The sequence below is a fragment of the Mastigoproctus giganteus genome, chromosome 4 (genome assembly GCF_048544385.1).
Source record: "Mastigoproctus giganteus isolate SK-2022 chromosome 4, ASM4854438v1, whole genome shotgun sequence".
Lineage (NCBI taxonomy): Eukaryota > Metazoa > Arthropoda > Arachnida > Uropygi > Thelyphonidae > Mastigoproctus > Mastigoproctus giganteus.
The window spans coordinates 171274926-171293809 of record NC_143578.1 but is presented as its reverse complement, the minus strand read 5'-3'; the positions used below and the strand labels follow the sequence as shown (position 1 = coordinate 171293809).

The window sequence follows — 18884 nt, the reverse complement described above, 5'->3', positions numbered from 1 at the left end:
ATGCTATTTCAGTGTTCTAACATGATGTAATACAGCTTCAGATATGTAACACATTTGTGATTTTTAACATAAATATGTAAATAAAATTTATTTCCAAATAGGTTTTTTTTTTTTTTTTTTTTTCAGAATTGTAAATTTTACAAGATGTAGTATTAATGTATATTCATTCATCAGTAATATTCTTGTGTTAAACAACTTTCCCAGCAGAATGCAAAAATTCTGTGCTGTTTGTTTCGCTTAATATCCTAAATCCAGCAAGCTTCGATCGGATAAGACAGGTCTCAAAATTTTCTGGATTTCACGTAGTAATCATACCGTAGTCATTCAAAAAAATAAAATTAACAATGCACTCCTATACTAAAACATATTCTACTATGGTTTTTTTTTTTTTTTTTTTTTACGAAAACCCCAAACATATATAAGTTCCAGTAAGGATACAACTGTATCCAACATTGAGAGAAAAGTAACATACGCTGAAATGTATTATAATGTATAGTGCAGTCCACATGTTTTTTTTCGGCCAGCATATTCTAAACTACAGGGTATACTGCAATGGGATTAGGACTCACAAGTATGTGAACATTTAAAGCATGAGTTGCATAGGTATTGCCATACTTTAAAGGGGTGGCCAACTTAATTTGTGATGTGGTCTACTATTTTTCTCCAAAATGTGCCACGATCTACCATCTCAAGAATTTCATTGCACATGGTTAAAAAAGTTAATGAACACATAGAAAGTGTTGCTTATAGATTTTAAAATTAAATACAATTCAGAATTCTTATTTTAAATTCATACGTATTTAAATTTTTAATTTATGTGAAGATTGTCTTCATGTCATCTGCCATGCTTTCAAAATTGGGGATATATTGTGATAAGGCTGACAGTAAAGAATTTTCTGCAATTTGTTTCATATCTAAGTCAACATTAAATGGATAAGAAATATATTGACAATCTTCGATTGTTTTAAAATCACTGAATCTGGTTTCAAAATCATCCACAACTTGCTCAATTTCAGAAACATTTCTAACTATTAAATTCAAAAACAGGATATTTTTGCAAATCATCTTGCATATTTGCAAAATGATCGATTTTTTTTTTATTTGATATTTATTGATATATTTACTATATATTATCAATTGGTATTTAACACTGGTATTTAGCCATTGCCAAAAATTGATATTTACATGCAGAAATACTACTAATCAATGTCATCCACACTTTAATTTTGCCTTTTAATTCCCAATTCAGGTCACTTATTTACTGGTAAAATCTGCCAAAAAAAAAGCCAGATCACACAACCACTGGAAATGTATCTTTTTAGGTGATGATAATCATCTTCTCTCCTTTTATCAACAATTTTTTAAAATTTTATTCAACAAATTTCGAAATAAAGTAGAAACTTACTCCGACTCAGCCATCTCACATCTGTGTGCAATATTAGATCTGGTTCATTTTCATCGAATTGCATTTTGAAGTCTCCTTTGAAGAGATCGTCCTCTGATGGAATTCACAATTTTGAAAGCTATGTCCTTAACGCTTTTAGTATTTAATCTTTTGCTGGCTAACACTTGTTGGGGATGATAGTGGTAAAACATCTGGGAATTCATCATCCTTTTGGCACAATGCAATGAACCCATTAAGATGCCTGATTATTGCTTTAGCTCCATCTGTTGTTATTGATACAAGTTTCAATAGTGGTAATTTAATTTTGTCAATAAAATTTTTGAATGCGTTAAATGTATCAAGATCCCTGGTTCATTCTTTTAACGAAACCATACCAAGCAGTTCTTCTCTAATGGCAGAATCATCGAAAACCATACAAATAAAAACAAGCAATTGAGCTGTATCACTGACGTCTGTAGTTGTAAAGAAAAGGATACACAATTAGCAATATTAGCACGCAATTGTTTGCTCACATTTTTACTCATTTTTTTTTTGATGCGTTGCAATCACAGCATTTTGAGATAATTGCCGACCTTGAAAAGCTCTTTAAATTTAATTTTTGTTCTTAAAATTTTCAAAAAGAGAATCTGTTATTTCTAAAAATGCATCTTTGATGAATTGACTATCAGAAAATGGTTTTTTTGCAAGAAGATGACTCACTTTAAATTATGCTGCAGTTATTAGTTTAGATTGTAAATTAGGTGTCATGAAGAAATTCTGTTGTGCAAATGATCTGGATTTAAGTTATTTTAATTTATTTTTTCAAAGCTCACTATTAGGCGGAAAATCCGATTGGTATTTACCGTGGAGTGCGTTGAAGTGCCTTTCTAAATTTACTTTTTTGGGTATAGCCACGGAAGAATTAAAAATCAAACAACAACATTGGATTATCCATTTTTTATCATTACAAAAAAGTATTCTAGTTGCCACTCTTGATAAAAATTATACGTTTCACTCTTTTTCGTAGTATGCATTTTAAATCAAAAGGTATTAAAATTAACATATAAGTACTGTCCAGTTATTAATATTAAGTAAGCTAAATAAGACGACACATCCACTATACTCTCCACAACATAACTGAATAAATATCACCAGGGGCTCACATCTGATGAGTATGGACTTGGCACACCAAGGATTCTGAGCTGGATATCATCATTCTTCTCTTTCTTAGCGATTCCCTTCTACTTCTTTAGGGTAACTCAGAAATTTATTTTAGCTGGTGCAGCATAAGCCTCAGGCTTCCTTGCACTATATGGTTAGTAATAATAATAATAATTTTCACTTGACAAGCCTAGCAGCTGCGTGGCGACAAGAGTAGTCACATGGTTCAACGGATTTGTAATAAGCATATTAGTGGGGCACACAATAATAATATTTAGATTTTGACTAATCTGTTTTTATATGTATATTTAAAATTCATCATGATTGACAAATTAAAGCTGCAATCGACTTGTCCCCCCCCCTCCCCTGGTATACGAGTTGCTCCACTGTGAATAATGAGACTATTGCAATATGTCAAAATACACAGAAGTTTAAATTATTTTGGCAAAAAAACAAGTGGACAAGACAGGAGAAGTGTATATACAAAGGGTACTAGGAAAGTTTTGCAATACAGGTTTGTTTATTTAATTTTTTCAAAGTAATTTCCTCTACATTCAATACACCTCTCCAACCTCCGAAACCAATCTTTAAACCAGTTCTGCCAAGTTTCACTAGGGAGTAAAGCACACTCGTCCCAAGCCCGTAGAAGGTCCTCATCACTGGAACACCGCCTCCCTTTTAGCTTCATTTTCACATGTGGGAACAGTACAAAGTCGCAGGGAGCAAGGTCTGAACTGTAGGGAGGGTGCTTGAGAAGTTTCAGTCCTGTCGTGGTCAAATATTTGGTGCAGGCTTTGGCGCGGTGAGCTGGAGCATTTTCGTGATGGAGGTACCAGGTGTCCATTCTTGACTTTGGCCGCAGGTTCTTCATAGATCCAATGACTTTAGGCAGGCATTGTTCAGTATACCACTTAGCTGTGACTGTCTTCTGCGTGTCCAAAATGACAAGTTCCACAATTCCACTCGATTTGAAAAATACAGCTATCATTTTCTTCTTTACAGATCGGGATTTTCTGACAATTACGGGTGTGTCGTCATCATCAAAGACCCAAACTTTGTTTTGAGCCTTGGTCGGCAGATCATAATAGTACAGCCAAGTCTCGTCACCTGTCACGATGTTGTTCACATACCGAGATTGTCCCTTATCAAACTTTTTTAACATCTCCCGGCACCAAGTCACACGTCGTGTCATCTGCTCTTCAGTCAGTTGATGCGGCACCCAGAGAGAACAAAGTTTCTTCACGTGCAAATGATCTTGCAGAATCGAACGAATTGCTGGTGCATTTAGGCCCAAAGTATCCTCTATCTGTTGGTAGGTCACTCGCCTGTTTTCGTCAAGCATTTTCCTCACAGCAGTAACGTTTTCCTCCGTAACTGACATTCGTGGCCTTCCCAGCCTCTCAGAATCCTCCAGAGTGAAATTTCCCCTTTGGAATTCTCTATACCACCTGAATATCGTTGTACGATGTGGACAATCATCATCTAGTGCAAGAGTCATTTCTTCTAAGCACTGGTCTATGGTTAAACCACGCACGAAATTATAACGCAAAACTGTCCTTATCTCATTTCGTGACGACGATGCCATCGCAAGCACTTTACACTCTCACTACTAATGAATAACTGAGCCCATCGACTTGGCGCGGCGGCTACTATGCACGTATGAACATGTCTCAACATGCAGCAACAAGCAGCTTCCTGTGATTCATTGTTGCGTCATATTGCAAAACTTTCCTAGTACCCTTTGTATAAATCCTTTCTGTGCCCAAAATGTACCTCATACTTTTGATAAAATAATGTGAGAAAATTCAGACACAATCACTGCAAAGTCCAACTGTTGAGTCTCTTTAACAATGCAGCCTTTTCCACAACAGATAATGAACTGTTTGTGTTTTGAACTACTGCAATCCTCAGGGCCACTTACATTACTGTTAAGTGAAATATAAACAAATACAAATGGATAACAACTGCAGAGTAGATACTGTTCAAAATTTAAAAGTTGGTTAATGAATGCTTAGGCTAACATGTAAAAATCACACATCATGCATGAATAACGAGACCCTATCGTATACAAATCAAGAAACCCAGAAGCCGGACTAGTCCATCAACTATTTAGTAATGAGTCACAAATATTGTTCACAAATAGCAGTAGACAATCCTATGGTTCTGTAACAAATTTCTCAATTTGATTAGAGAATGGTAAAAACCAACTTGAGAAATAAATTTCACAACTTTGTTTGCTGGATTTGCCTATTTTCTTAAAGATAGCCAGAAAATTGATGGTGTAGCTCTATCCCTATTGGCTAATTTTATGAATCTCTGTCCTATAAATGTTCTGCTGACTGAACCCCTTACCCATTTGCTTCAGATCTGTGAACCCAAAAAGAGGATGCAGTCAGCAGGTAATAATTTAATTTAGATTTTAATTTAATCATCGTATATAAAAATAGGTTAACAGTAATGTAACATAAAAAGAGCTTGTTGTAACCAATTTCTGCTGTAACATTGGATTGCTCTTTTATATCATAACTATAACTTAGACTCTCAAATGTTATTTTAACTTAGAATTAATGACAGTGTAATTGTAAATAGTAATGAACATCTGTTAATTCATCTTAGAATTGATACTTAGTAAATTGTGACAAAAATCAATGAAAAATCTAATTTGTAACCTTTATCTTTGTTTCCCAGACAGCACGGTCTGATGAAGGGTATCGGCAAGATACCTAAAATGTTACCTAATGTATATTAGTTTAGGCTAATACTTAAATGAAATATATTAGTAACTCCACGTGGTATAAGAGTGGTTTATGATATATATTAATAATTCATAATGAATAACAACCATGTAACGTTGTTCCCAAACTATATTAGATGGGTATCGGCAAGATACCTGAAACGTTTTCCGATATGAAGTTTTCTGAGCAGTGCAGACAGTCTGCAAGGGTAGCTCATGGTGCTTGTCAATGATATACAAGAATTTTTTTAGCAGGGAAAAGGATGTGATTATTCCCTTGTATAAGGCAATGGTCAGGCTACACCTTGAGTACTGCATACAAGTCTGGAGGCCATATTTTAGGAAGGATGTAGAGCTACTGGAACGAGTACAGAGAAGGGTAATAAGATTAGTGAATGGAACAAAGGGTTGCTCAAGATTTGCAAATTACAGTGTCTGGAGACTAGGCACCTGCAAGGTGACCTGACTGAAGTGTATAAGATCTTGAATGGTTTGAGCATGCTCAATGCTGATGGGATTCTTCCTCTTGCCCATATTAATCGCCTGCGTGACATAAATTCAAATTGAGGAAAGACAGTTGTAGAATAAATGTACAGAAATTTGCCTTTAGCCAGTGGATGGTTGATTGCTGGAACAAACTTCCATCTGTCGTAGTGGAAGTTGACAGCTTGAATAAATTCAAGGGAAAACTAAACAAACATTTGGAGCGAATGGATGGGTGAGATGGGAAGGAGTTTTTTTTTTTTTTTTTTGGCTGATGCTCCAAGAAAGCATTTTAATACAGTAGCAGACTTTGCACCTATTCAGAAATGTTGAGTTTTCAGTTTTATTTATATAACAATGACACTGCTGTTAACACTTGGCTGTCAAGGGCATTTCCAAAACTGCACCAGAAATTGTTTTCCCCCCTCCCCACCTTCTTGAATAGCCTGACAGTCAGTACCTCAATACTGCTATAAGAAATTATCAAAATTCCAAGAATGAGTTGAGATAACTTGTTTTACTTCCTTGTGCACTTGTCAGTTCCCCAACCAAGGACCACTGTAAGCCAATTTCTTCTTCTTTCATAATAGCATCTAGCAGGTTCTCACAATGAAATTGGGAGAAACAATCGGAAAAAATATCTATTTTTGCTTGGTTTTTATTCTTCTATTCCTTCTTTGCCTTCAATGATACCGAGAACTTGAATTTTTTTTTTCTCTCTCCCTAAAATCAGTTTGTTTCAAAAAACATTCTCCAAACAACATTAGCATATGACAAATTGGTTCTCTAAGTGCAATCATGTTTAAGTTAAATATATTTAATTTAATGCCCCCCCATGAAGTAATATCTCTGTATTTGTCTCCTGCTGATCTTTTGTAATTGTGATTGACAAGGAAAGCAGCCCATACTAAGTTATTAACACAGTTAGGACGGCATTTTAACTTGCAATTTTTTTTGACTTGCAATTATAGACTATCAGCAACATGAGTTAAGAACAACTCTTAACACGTGATTTCTTTTCTTTGAAAATAAAACTTTAAATATAGATTAGTTTTTAATGAACATTTAATTTTTTTATTAATCTTTTAATTTTTATCTTTTAATTAATAAAAAATTAACTTTAATTTTTTTATTAATCTTTATTACTTTCTATAGTGAGAAGGGTATCATCCCTGACTATACAGAAAGTACAAAGGGTACTAGGAAAGTTTTGCAATATGACGCAACAATGAATCACAGGAAGCTGCTTGTTGCTGCATGTTGAGACATGTTCATACGTGCATAGTAGCCGCCGCGAAAGTCGATGGGCTCAGTTATTCATTAGTAGTGAGAGTGTAAAGTGCTTGCGATGGCATTGTCGTCACGAAATGAGATAAGGACAGTTTTGCGGTATAATTTCGTGCATGGTTTAACCATAGACCAGTGCTTAGAAGAAATGACTCTTGCACTAGATGATGATTGTCCACATCGTACAATGATATTCAGGTGGTATAGAGAATTCCAAAGGGGAAATTTCACTCTGGAGGATTCTGAGAGGCCGGGAAGGCCACAAAAGTCAGTTACGGAGGAAAACGTTACTGCTGTGAGGAAAATGCTTGACGAAAACAGGCGAGTGACCTACCAACAGATAGAGGATACTTTGGGCCTAAATGCACCAGCAATTCGTTCGATTCTGCAAGATCATTTGCATGTGAAGAAACTTTGTTCTCTCTGGGTGCCGCATCAACTGACTGAAGAGCAGATGACACGACGTGTGACTTGGTGCCGGGAGATGTTAAAAAAGTTTGATAAGGGACAATCTCGGTATGTGAACAACATCGTGACAGGTGACGAGACTTGGCTGTACTATTATGATCTGCCGACCAAGGCTCAAAACAAAGTTTGGGTCTTTGATGATGACGACACACCCGTAATTATCAGAAAATCCCGATCTGTAAAGAAGAAAATGATAGCTGTATTTTTCAAATCGAGTGGAATTGTGGAACGTGTCGTTTTGGACACGCAGAAGACAGTCACAGCTAAGTGGTATACTGAACAATGCCTGCCTAAAGTCATTGGATCTATGAAGAACCTGCAGCCAAAGTCAAGAATGGACACCTGGTACCTCCATCACGATAATGCTAAAGCTCACCGCGCCAAAGCCTGCACCGAATATTTGACCACGACAGGACTGAAACTTCTTGAGCACCCTCCCTACAGTCCAGACCTTGCTCCCTGCGACACTGCACTGTTCCTGCATGTGAAAATGAAGCTAAAAGGGAGGCGGTTTTCCAGTGATGAGGACCTTCTACGGGCTTGGGACAACGAGTGTGCTTTACTCCCTAGTGAAACTTGGCAGAACTGGTTTAAAGATTGGTTTCGGAGGATGGAGAGGTGTATTGAATGTAGAGGAAATTGCTTTGAAAAAATTAAATAAACAAAGCTGTATTGCAAAACTTTCCTAGTACCCTTTGTATAGTATAGTGTATAGACATATGCATTGCATTGGAAATGAAAGGCTGAAGAATAAAGTTTGGGTTTTTATTTTTTTTTATGACTAACGGAATAATTATAGCAATCATAATGAGGTATTTATCATGAGTGTATTGTTTAAAGAAATTTAGAAAAAAATTACAGAAGACAGAAAAAAACAGCATTTTTGCAAAAAGACAGAGAAACTGTATGCTACCAACACTAGTATTATGGTGAGGGAGAGAAGGGTGACACTGAGTTAAAGACAAATTCTCTGTCATAAATCCAGAGAGCTGGCAGCTTTGTATCTTAAAGTTACATGTTGTAACAACTTGTAATAATATGTTTGGTTACTAATTTAGACATAGTAATGCACAAATCACCTGTTTATCTACAATCTGTATGAATAAGCACACCTCAAATGGAATGGAATGAGTTATGTGTTTTGTTACATTTCAAAATGAGTGATTTTACTGAACAAGTGTGCACAAAATTTTGTTTCCATTTAGAAGGATACAACGGAAATGCAAAATGTTACAAACGGAATTTAAAGCAGATGATATATGCATTTTGAAGAGATTTCATTGGTTTGCAAAGTTTAAAGAGGGTGGCTTCTCCAAGTGAAGATGTTCACTACTCTGGCCACCTTCAAAAACTAATGATCATTGTTGCTCGTGTTTGTGTTTCGATTAGGAGCACAAACATGAACAACAGTCAATATTTAACACCTGCAGAGTTGCTAGCAAAACTGGCATTTCTTACAGGAAAGCTCACTCGATTTAAACAGAAGATAAGCAAATATGACACACTTCAGACAAGTGTGTGCCTTGCTCCTCACTGATGATCATAAACAGCAGCAAGTTCTCACATGCTGAGATCTTCAATGTGCTGCTACTGACCCAACTTCATTTCTTCCATCATTACTGGTCATCAATCACCAGTAATGGTGATGAATTACTGATATATGGCTATGACCCAGAAAACTGCTAGGTCCTGTCAAAGGAAGACCTGACTTCTTCAAGGCCCAAAAAAATCAAGACAATCTCAGTCAGATGTGAAAATTGTGCTTATGTTTTTTGATTCACAGAATGCTGTTCATTATAAATTTTCCCCATGTGGTCAGTTATGTGTTTTGTTACATTTCAAAATGAGTGATTTTACTGAACAAATGTGCACAAAATTTTGTTTCCAATTAGAAGGATACAACGGAAACAATTGGAAACAATTAGAAGGATACATCCTTCTAATTGTTTCCAATTAGAAGGATGAACCAGGAATACCACAAAACAATTCTATGGTGATTATTTTTGGAAAAAGTAGGAAAAGCTGAAAAAAAAATTGAAAAGCAAGGTTCAAGGAATTGGTACTTGCATCATGGCAATGCCCCTGGCACACTTGCAGCTTCCATTCAAGAAATTCTTGCAAAGCACTCCCTCATGTGATTCCCTATCTGCCATACAAATTTGCAACAACTGAGGAAATTATTCCTCAGTTGTTGCAAACATAGGAATGCAACATAGGAAGTAACGACTGCAAAAGAAGCCCATCGGGGGATGCTTCCAGAAGCATTAGAATAGTGTCAAGCATTTAAATATAGTGTCAAGGGATTACTATGAAGGAGATCCAATCCATCCAAATAGCAAGTGAGCTCCGTTATTTTTGAAATATCAATTCAGTCCACAAACATTTTGATCACACCTCATAAAGCAATCACTTGTTATTGGTATATTGACTAATCAAGTCATAGTATAGGGAAGATTCTCGAGACTCTCTGGTTTATATGGTTTGTTCTGTATTTATATATTGGAACACACATTCATACGAATGTGTGTTCCAGTGTCAATGGGAACACACATTCATATGAAAGTTAACCACAGAACATAATATACTTTTTTCTTTTTTTTTTAATGAAAGAAAAAAAAATAAATAAATAAATACTACTTGTAGTCAAATAATCAACTTTCCCGGAAGAATGGTGGAAATTCTGCAATTCACTAGTAGTACTATAATGACTGGCATGAACATTATTTATAAAACTAGAGAAATTAAAATTAAATTAAATAAAACTAAGATTGGAAATGGAAGGGCCAATTTAATTTAATACTAATGCATGAACCTATCAACTATGAAAGATGGGGGGACTATAAGTAAACCAAAAAATGCCCCAGTAATTTGAGCACAAAACATTTGATAATGCACCCAACAATGTCCCTCACTACTCTGATTGAAAAATGAATTATCAAATTACCAGAGCAGCTTAAGTTAATTTAAAGCTTGTGGTTTTTTTTTTGTTTTTTTTTTTAACTTTTGATGTCTAATACATACATATACTATGCTTTTAATTTCACTTTGAGCTTTACAATTTAACCTTAGTATAAACCGCTATAAAATTAGTGGACTCAATTTCAAGATGGTTGATTTCTCAATTTAAAGATGGACAATAGGATGAAATGAAAGCCAAGTATCATATTTAAAGTACATGCTAAAGTGCAATTACCTGAATACATTTCCTACCATTTGTTGCAATTTACAAACTTTTTATTTGCCTTTAAATTGTGTTCTATGTTTTATTTTTTAGGCTAATCTACAAAAAATGAGCTTTAATACTATACAGACATATAACTTGAAATTTAAAAATAAGGATCTGAATTTTTCCCAACGTTATTGTCATATCAGCATACAACATATATTTTATACCACTGGACTTTTTATCACAAAGAAAAAAAGTAAAAATATCAAGAAAGAAACAGATAATATAGAAATATGTACCCTCGTAAAGTGTGATTGTAAACTCAGAAATTTTGAAAAATACATGCAAAAAAAAAAAAAAAAAAAAAAAATGTAGAAGTTGGCATCTCTGAATTATATCGATAAAACTACTCATACTTATATTTTAAGACGTTTTCTGGAAATTTGTACAGAATTTCATGCTCCAAGAAGTAGAAAACAGCAAAAACAAGTGGAATAAAATTATTAACAGTTACACATAAAAAAAAAACAAGCAAAAACTGATGGAACAGAAACTCCAAGAATATATTTAGAAATTTTAGCAAATATGCTAAATAGAATTTTTGAAGAATGGAAAAAAAAGTGGCAAAACCAGATAAAGCTGCACATTGAGAACCTTATTGCCTTGAGCTGTCTCATGAGGCAATACACATTTAAACTGCAGCTCACCCTCTGCTTACTCTTCTCATTACCACTCCATGATGTGTTGACTATTACAATGCAGGCAGTAAAACTGTTCTCGGGTGGGAATCAGAAGTAAATAAGTTGAATATAAGCTCTCCAAACTTTTACCTCTCCCACGGCCACCACCCTTTCCCTTCTTCCCCTTGCCTTTGGCACCAGGGACTTTGGGAGTAGGCATGGGGAGTTCCATCTCCTATAATAAAAAAAAAAAAAAAATTATATATAATACACACACAAAAATTGAAAATAAACAAAAATAAATTAAACTATTTAAGGAACTATACATAAATAATATAAATATTCCTAAAAATTCATCACATAATATAAATGCAATTACATAAAGTTTAAAGCCAACAAAAGTGTATAATTAATTAATTAAAAATAATACAAAACTAGACTTCTAAAAATGGCAGTGTGCATGCATGTATGTGCCTCTATGAGCAGAAAAGAAAATCCTACTATCTCCGCCCAAGATCAGCTAACTACAAATCTGAATGAAGAGACCTTTAAGAACTTCTCTAGTGAATTGACAAACCCCTGCAAAGGAAAAATGACAAAGCCAGTATACCATTTAGTTTTATTTGTAACTCTTTTTTTTCTGTAAATCATTTCTGAAACTTTTTTTTTTTTTTTGTAATTCATTGAGGTCCAGATACTTTATTGGCATATAATTAATATAAAAGCAACTGCAACTTCACTATTCATAAGGGGAACAAATCTTAAGTGAAGGAAATTAGAATACGCACTTTCTCTACATATCTAGGGCAAGCATATCAAACTCAGAAGTGCTTGTAGATCACACAAATTGCTCTAAGGGGAGCAGAAGGCTACGCAAACTTCTCACAAGGTTCATGAGGCTCACATGCAAACAGAACACCAATGTCGTTAACGAGAGAAATATATTAAATATATACATTTCTCTCACTAATACTTTCACATATTTCCTCTTTACTAAAATATGCAATCTCATGTCTAGCAATGTTTATAGAGGTTCATATAACTTGTAAATTTAATTAAATCTTATATCAGTATAGCTGTTTTAAGTGTGTCAAAATTTACCATTTACTGAATGTTGTCAACTTTCTCAGGTTAGTGGTGTTTAACCCACTAACCTGAGAAAGCTAACAACATTCGGGGCCACACAACAAACATCTCAGGGCCACCAGTTTGACACACCTGATTTAGCAGATCTATTTCTTCAGGGAAAATAAAACCACAAAATAATAAAATTTTGGGAACAGCATTCACAGCAAAATAAATAAATCCATGGTTTAATATACAAATTTGTAATTATCGATATTCTTTCTGTTACCTTTTTCAGCAGAAAAAATTCATTTTATTTTCAGTTTCATTCAGCAGTAATAAAAACTAGAATAAACACTTACTTCAATAGTTTACTTCAACCAAAAACGCTGTATCTGTGATGTTTTATCCAGTTTTTGTTCATGTAAAATTAGTTTTTTATAATATAGTTTTCTTCCCAATATTTTGCTGTTAAAAGGATAACAACACGTGCAGCTAACTTGGGATTTATAGGTATAACTATAAGTATTACTGATAAACAAAATTATACTAATCTTGCTTTCAGCATCTAATCTAGAATTTCTTTGAATTACAGGCTGCTGTAATAGCTTGTAGGGGCCTGTCAATGATCTGCAGGAATTTTGTCAGCAGGAACAAAGAGGCAATTATCTTACTGTATAAAGATTTGGCAAGGGTTAGACTGCATCTTGAATAAGGTATAGAAGTTTGGAAGCCTCGTTTTAGGAAGGATGTGGATCTGTTAATGCAGAGAACAGCAACAAAATTAGTCAGGAGCACAAATGGGACCTCTTACCAAGAAAGACTTGAGTTCTGTGAACTGCAGTATCTGTAAACCAGGCACCTTTAAGATACTCGATTTCATCCTTACTCTTTCCCAGATACCACAGACAAATTTAAATTGGAAAAGGATAGTTGCATGATCGATATGAGAAAATTTGTTTTACCAGAGACTTGATTATTCAAATAAACATCCACCTGGTGTTGTGAAAGTGGGTGGTTTGAATAAACTTAAAGGACTGGCCAAATTATAAGAAAAGGATGGTAAACGAAGTAAACTATTTCGGTTTTTTTTTTTTTTTTTTAAATTTCTTGATTTTTTTATGGCTGATGCTATGTAAGTTTGCTTCCTTGCATCATTTTGAATTGTTATTACCAAGACTAATTTAGGTAATCCAAAAATTTATGTGCTTTAATTTTTTCTAAAACATTTAATAATTAATTGTAACACAACTATCAATGAACATAACAAAAATTATGATTTCACTTGTATAATACATTGTGGATAAAGCAAATAAGAGTAAATTTCATCCATACCACTTCTGTATAATAAAAATTCACACCAACTATTATTCAGGAAAACTTCAATAAATTACAGCAAATAAAAATTTATATAAGATTTATACACAATTCACCACCCAGCACATTGTTTACAAATAACATCAATGTGGTTGTATCCCTGCTCCAGAAGATGCATGGTTCATCTACATGGCCTGTTTGGTTTGTTGCCCCCCCCCCCAGAAATATATCAGACTTCTTTGTTTGGATACACTCTTAAAAACACATTAAGAAGTTGGTTTTTTTTGTACAATTCAATGAATTTGAGGTTGGGTCTCCTCCTATTTCTTATTTTCATAAATGAATTTTATGAGGGTATCCAAAGGAAGTAGTCAGTGTTCTGGTGATTTGAAGGTAGGCAAAGTAGCTAACAATTCAAAAAATTCCTTTTTTTTTTTTTTTTATGTAGACCCCAAACACGAGAGGTATTAGAACTTATAGTACTTGGTACCATGCTTCAGTTGGAGGTGGGGAAGACAAAAGAAGATATTTGTTGACATTGGACTTGAACTTCTGTAGACTGTAATTTTCAAGAAATACGCATGAAGGAAGGTTGTTCCAGAAAACAGCAGTTGAATGGATAAACGAGAAAGATGAAAAGTTGGTTCTGCAAGTTTGTAGTGGGACAGTAAATGGATGTTGGCAGGGGGCAGCACGTGTTCGGACTGTTTTGAAGGAGAGAGCGGGAATTATAGAAGCCAGTTGAGAAGAACAGTGCCCATGGAAATATCTGTAGAAGAGGCATGCAGCAGAAACAGTACGTCTATGAGACAGCAAGTGGAGAGACTCTGTTAGAGATGTATCATTAATTTTGAATAGAATCAAGAAGTCTGAGAGAGGTTTTGGGGGCACCACCCCACATATGGGAACAATATTCCATGGTAGGGCAGATTTGTGATTTGTACAGAGGAGCAGCTGTTTGGAAGAAAAGTAATGCCGAGAGCAAAAGAGAAAGTTTTTTAGATGCAGAGGAAGCAATACTTGTAATGTGCTTGTGCCAAGAGAGATTAGAAGTAAGGGTAATCTCCAAAAGAGATATATCATTTTGCCTAAAAATTGGAGTGTCACTAAAGATAAGCATAGGAGCAGAAGAATCCTTTTTTGCGAGATATAAGACAAGATTGAGTTTTAGAAGGATTGAAATCAACAAAGTTGTCTTTGCCCCACTGGAATAGTAGCAGATTTTCGAGAAGTTGAAGGTGATTGAGTAGGGCAAGGTTTCTCAAAATGGAAAGTGGAATGCAATGTGCTATCATCAGCAAAACTAAGGATAAGATTTCCAGTCAGTGGAAGAAGGTCATTAATATACAAGGGGAAAAGAGTGGTGGAAAGAACTGAACCTTGGAGGGACACCGGCATTAGTGGAGAAGTTAGAAGACAGAGAGCCATCTACCATCACCCTCAGTGAGCGATCAGAGAGAAAACTGGATAACCAATTATAAAATACAGCTGGCAAACCATAAGATGGAAGCTTGTTTAGAAGACCTTTATGCCCAACACAATCAAAAGCCTTTGAGATGTCTAGACCAACTACTTGTGTTTCACCGAACTTTTCCATTGAATTAGTCCATAAATGGGTAACATAAGCCAGAATATCACCAGTGGATCGACACTGACGGAATCCATAATGGCGATCATTGATCAGACGGAAGGTTTCTAGATAGTTTAAGAGTTGGCAGTTAATTGATTTTTCCATTACTTTAGAAAGAGTAGAAATAATTGCAATGGGACGATAACTGGATGGGAGGGATTTGTCACCCTTTTTAGGAACTGGCTGGATATGAGCAAATTTCCAAGCAGAAGCAAAAACACCTTTGGAATAAGAAAGTGAAAAAAGGTGGCAAAGAACAGGGGTAAGTTCAGGAGCATAAGTTTTGAGAACAAGTGGAGAAATATCACCAGGACCTGGAGCTTTCTTAGCATCAAGATTCGTTAAAATCCTTCTGACATCCTTTTGATGGAAGACCACAGGAGGCATTGAATGGAGCATGCTGGGAATGGTGGGAAGTGTTCTACCAAGATTATTAATACACCAGTTGGAAGAAAAATGGGATGTTAGCAGGTCACCTTTATCCTTGGCTGAAGTGAGAACAGAACCATCTGTTTGGACAGAGGTGGGAGCAGAGATGGGCAAAAGTTGCAGCCAATAGCTTTGGCAAGAGACCAAAATGCTCAGCTACCATTAGGGCAAGAAGCAAGTTTTCTACTCTTAGCCTGTTCAAAATTCGAGTTTGGACTGATTAATAACTGCTTTACAATTGTTGCGAGCTTTGGTGAAGGCAGAAAATGAAACTGAAGAATTAGAAACTAGCCAATTATGATATGCAACATTCTTCTCTTGAACAGCCTTAGCACATTTATTGGAAAACCAAGGTTTAGATAAAGGACGAGATTTTAAAGTGGAGTGTGGGATAAAGGATTCCATTCCTGCAAGAATAATTTCACTGACATGATCTGAGCAAATGTTGAAATCAGAAGTTTTGAAAGAGTAATCCGATCAAGGAAAAGAAGAAAAGAAATCTCGCAGGTCATCCCATTTTGCATTCTTGTAATGCCAAACAATACGTGTTTGGGAATAGGCATGAGATAAAGGCTCCATTGGAGAAGAGACAATCACCAAGTTGTGGTCTGAGGTGCCTAAAGGACCTCTAATTTCGACTGTGTACTTAGAAGGGTTGTTTGTGAGAAAAAGATCAAGAGTGTTGGCTGTATGCTTAGCATCGCAAGTAGTACGAAATAATTGCATATTACAGAGAATAACACTCTTACCTGCATTTCTATTTTGCAATGTACACTACCATACCAGCTAGCCAATTTGTTAATAAAAAAAGCAGAAATTTAAAAAAAAAAAAATTTTTTTTAATTCCAATTTTAACATAGCTTTACTATTTTTTTTTAAACAAAGAACATTGAAAAAACTTGGTTACAGCAAAAAAGAAAAACTCTTTGTCACCAACTATATTACAATGGCAAGATGGAGGAGTCAAACTGAATAAAATATCCTGATTCTCTGTCATAAATCCAGAAAGTTGAAAACTATGCAGTTATAAGTAGTAGAAGTAGTTTCGTCAGGAGTAGTTCTGACGAAAAAAAAATCATAAGAAGTAGTCGTGTTGAAAGTAACAAATTTAAACTTTATCAAGTGTATATTGTAGTATTTAATGGTCCCATCTTTATTAGTTATCTCATAAATACACAAAAAGTAAGTAAGTATGGCAAATAAAGATCATTGTGCTACACTTTTACAATAAATGCCTGAACAGGAACATTTACAGTCAAGACATGAAAAGTTACTAATAATTATTTTCCCTTTGCATGGAGAAGAAGAAGACATGAATAAATTTTCTTTTACAACTTCAGTAAAATATCAGAAAAGGTTTGTAGAGATAAAATTTAAATTTTCTCTAGTATCCTGATAGTCAAGTCACACAAAGTGAAGTCACAGACAAATAAAAAAAGATATATGGCAGTTTCCTTACATATTCTACACACTTTCCTAAAAAAATTCACATTTTAAAAAAAAAAATTAAAGTTTAAAATAGAAATTAATATAACTAACCTCTCTTGGCATCTCCGCAATTTTTGTAAGAAACAGCTTCTCGAGTGTCTGTGCCATTAAAACAACATCCTAAGAAAATAATTACAGTACAGACTTATTTAAAATATCACCTATTTTAGAGATAAAGTAGACTAAGTATATAATGCAATAAGAATAATTCTTTAGAAGCATTTAGGAGTTATCAAACTTTTAAGACCAGCAAATTCCAACAAAAGATTTGAGGAGAGGCATTTCATGAAAATATAAAAAAGTATAATATACAGCATGCCCCCGTTATAATGCGGTTCGCTTTACGCTGATTCGCTATAAGGCTGTTCTTATATTATAACCTGTATCTGACTATAAAGCTGTCCCAGATCACTATAATGCTCTTTTACAGATTGCATTTTTGGCATATTTAACGAAATCGTTTCATTTGATGGAGTCGATGGCTTGAAAATGAATGCAAAACAGCATTAAAACGTTTCCCACGGCGACTTGAGAAATTTTCCCATGCTCGGTGAAATTTTCTCGCACGCTAATTTAATTGCAGTACAGTGACTTGTTACGTAGTTCCAAGATCAACATTTAAAAAAAATATATCAAGTATATTGCTTGTAATATTTGCGTTATATGCATTTATCCGAAGTCTAGTCATCACTCAGTACAGTATTAGACATTGTGCATAATGGACAGTTTACTCGAACATTGTATCATAATTAATGCAACCAACGCAGTTACATTTTCGAAGAGTTAATAATGGCCGATAAGAATGAAAAAGCAACAACGTCTGGGGTGCAGTATGAGAACTATAAATGTAAGAAAAAGACTGAATTTGAAAATTAAATTAGACATTTTGAAGCGAGTCAATTCCGGTCAGCAACAAGCGGATGTGTGCCATAATTTAGGACTTGCAAGTTTAACTGTAAGAACAATTATAAAAAAATAAAGAATTAATTTTAGCAGCGGGAAAGATAGCTGTTTCACTGCAAGCAACTAGGGCTAGGCCAGCTATTAGGATTGAAATGGAAAGACTTTAACTAATTTTATTGAAGATAATATCCAATGCAGGATTCAGTTAAGTTAAATATTAAAAAAAAAAAAAAAAAAGAGATTAACTCGCCTAAAAAAAAAAAGAGCCGAAACTTTCAAAAAAAGAACTTTAGCCAGCGGGTGGTTAATAGCTGGAACAAACTTCCATCTATCATTGTGGAAGTTGATAGGGTGAATAAATTTAAGGAGGAACTGGAAGACATTTGGAGGGAATGGTGTGATTTTTTTTTTTTTTTTTTTTTTGGCTGATGCTGCATAAGCTCATACACTTGCTTTCTTGCATCACATGCTACTACTACTACTTTATTGTTAGGTGGTAACGCTGCGGGGGATTTAAAATCAATACCCCTTTTAGTTTATTTGGAAGAAGGCCAAAGTTCAACCCAAAATCGACACATTTTTCATGATTTTAATTGGAATTTTAAGTTTAATTTTGATACGTAAATAGTCACCACGTAATTATATACGTATGTAATGCAGAATATTTTATATGTACAAATATTTGAATA

General features: G+C 34.7%; 1 protein-coding gene across 13 annotated transcripts in view; it reads right to left on the bottom strand.

Annotated features, from left to right (window-relative positions):
• LOC150087201 (bromodomain-containing protein 2-like) overlaps window positions 1-18884 on the bottom strand; it is a 736023-nt gene that overhangs the window by 594712 nt on the left and 122427 nt on the right. For all 13 annotated transcript variants that reach the window (XM_090373020.1, XM_090373014.1, XM_090373018.1 and 10 more), the window contains 2 exons: window positions 17344-17412; window positions 11514-11598 (listed from right to left, as the gene is read on the bottom strand). In XM_090373020.1, coding sequence (XP_090229146.1) covers window positions 11514-11598; window positions 17344-17412 — 154 coding nt within the window. The remainder of the gene's footprint in view (window positions 1-11513; window positions 11599-17343; window positions 17413-18884) is intronic.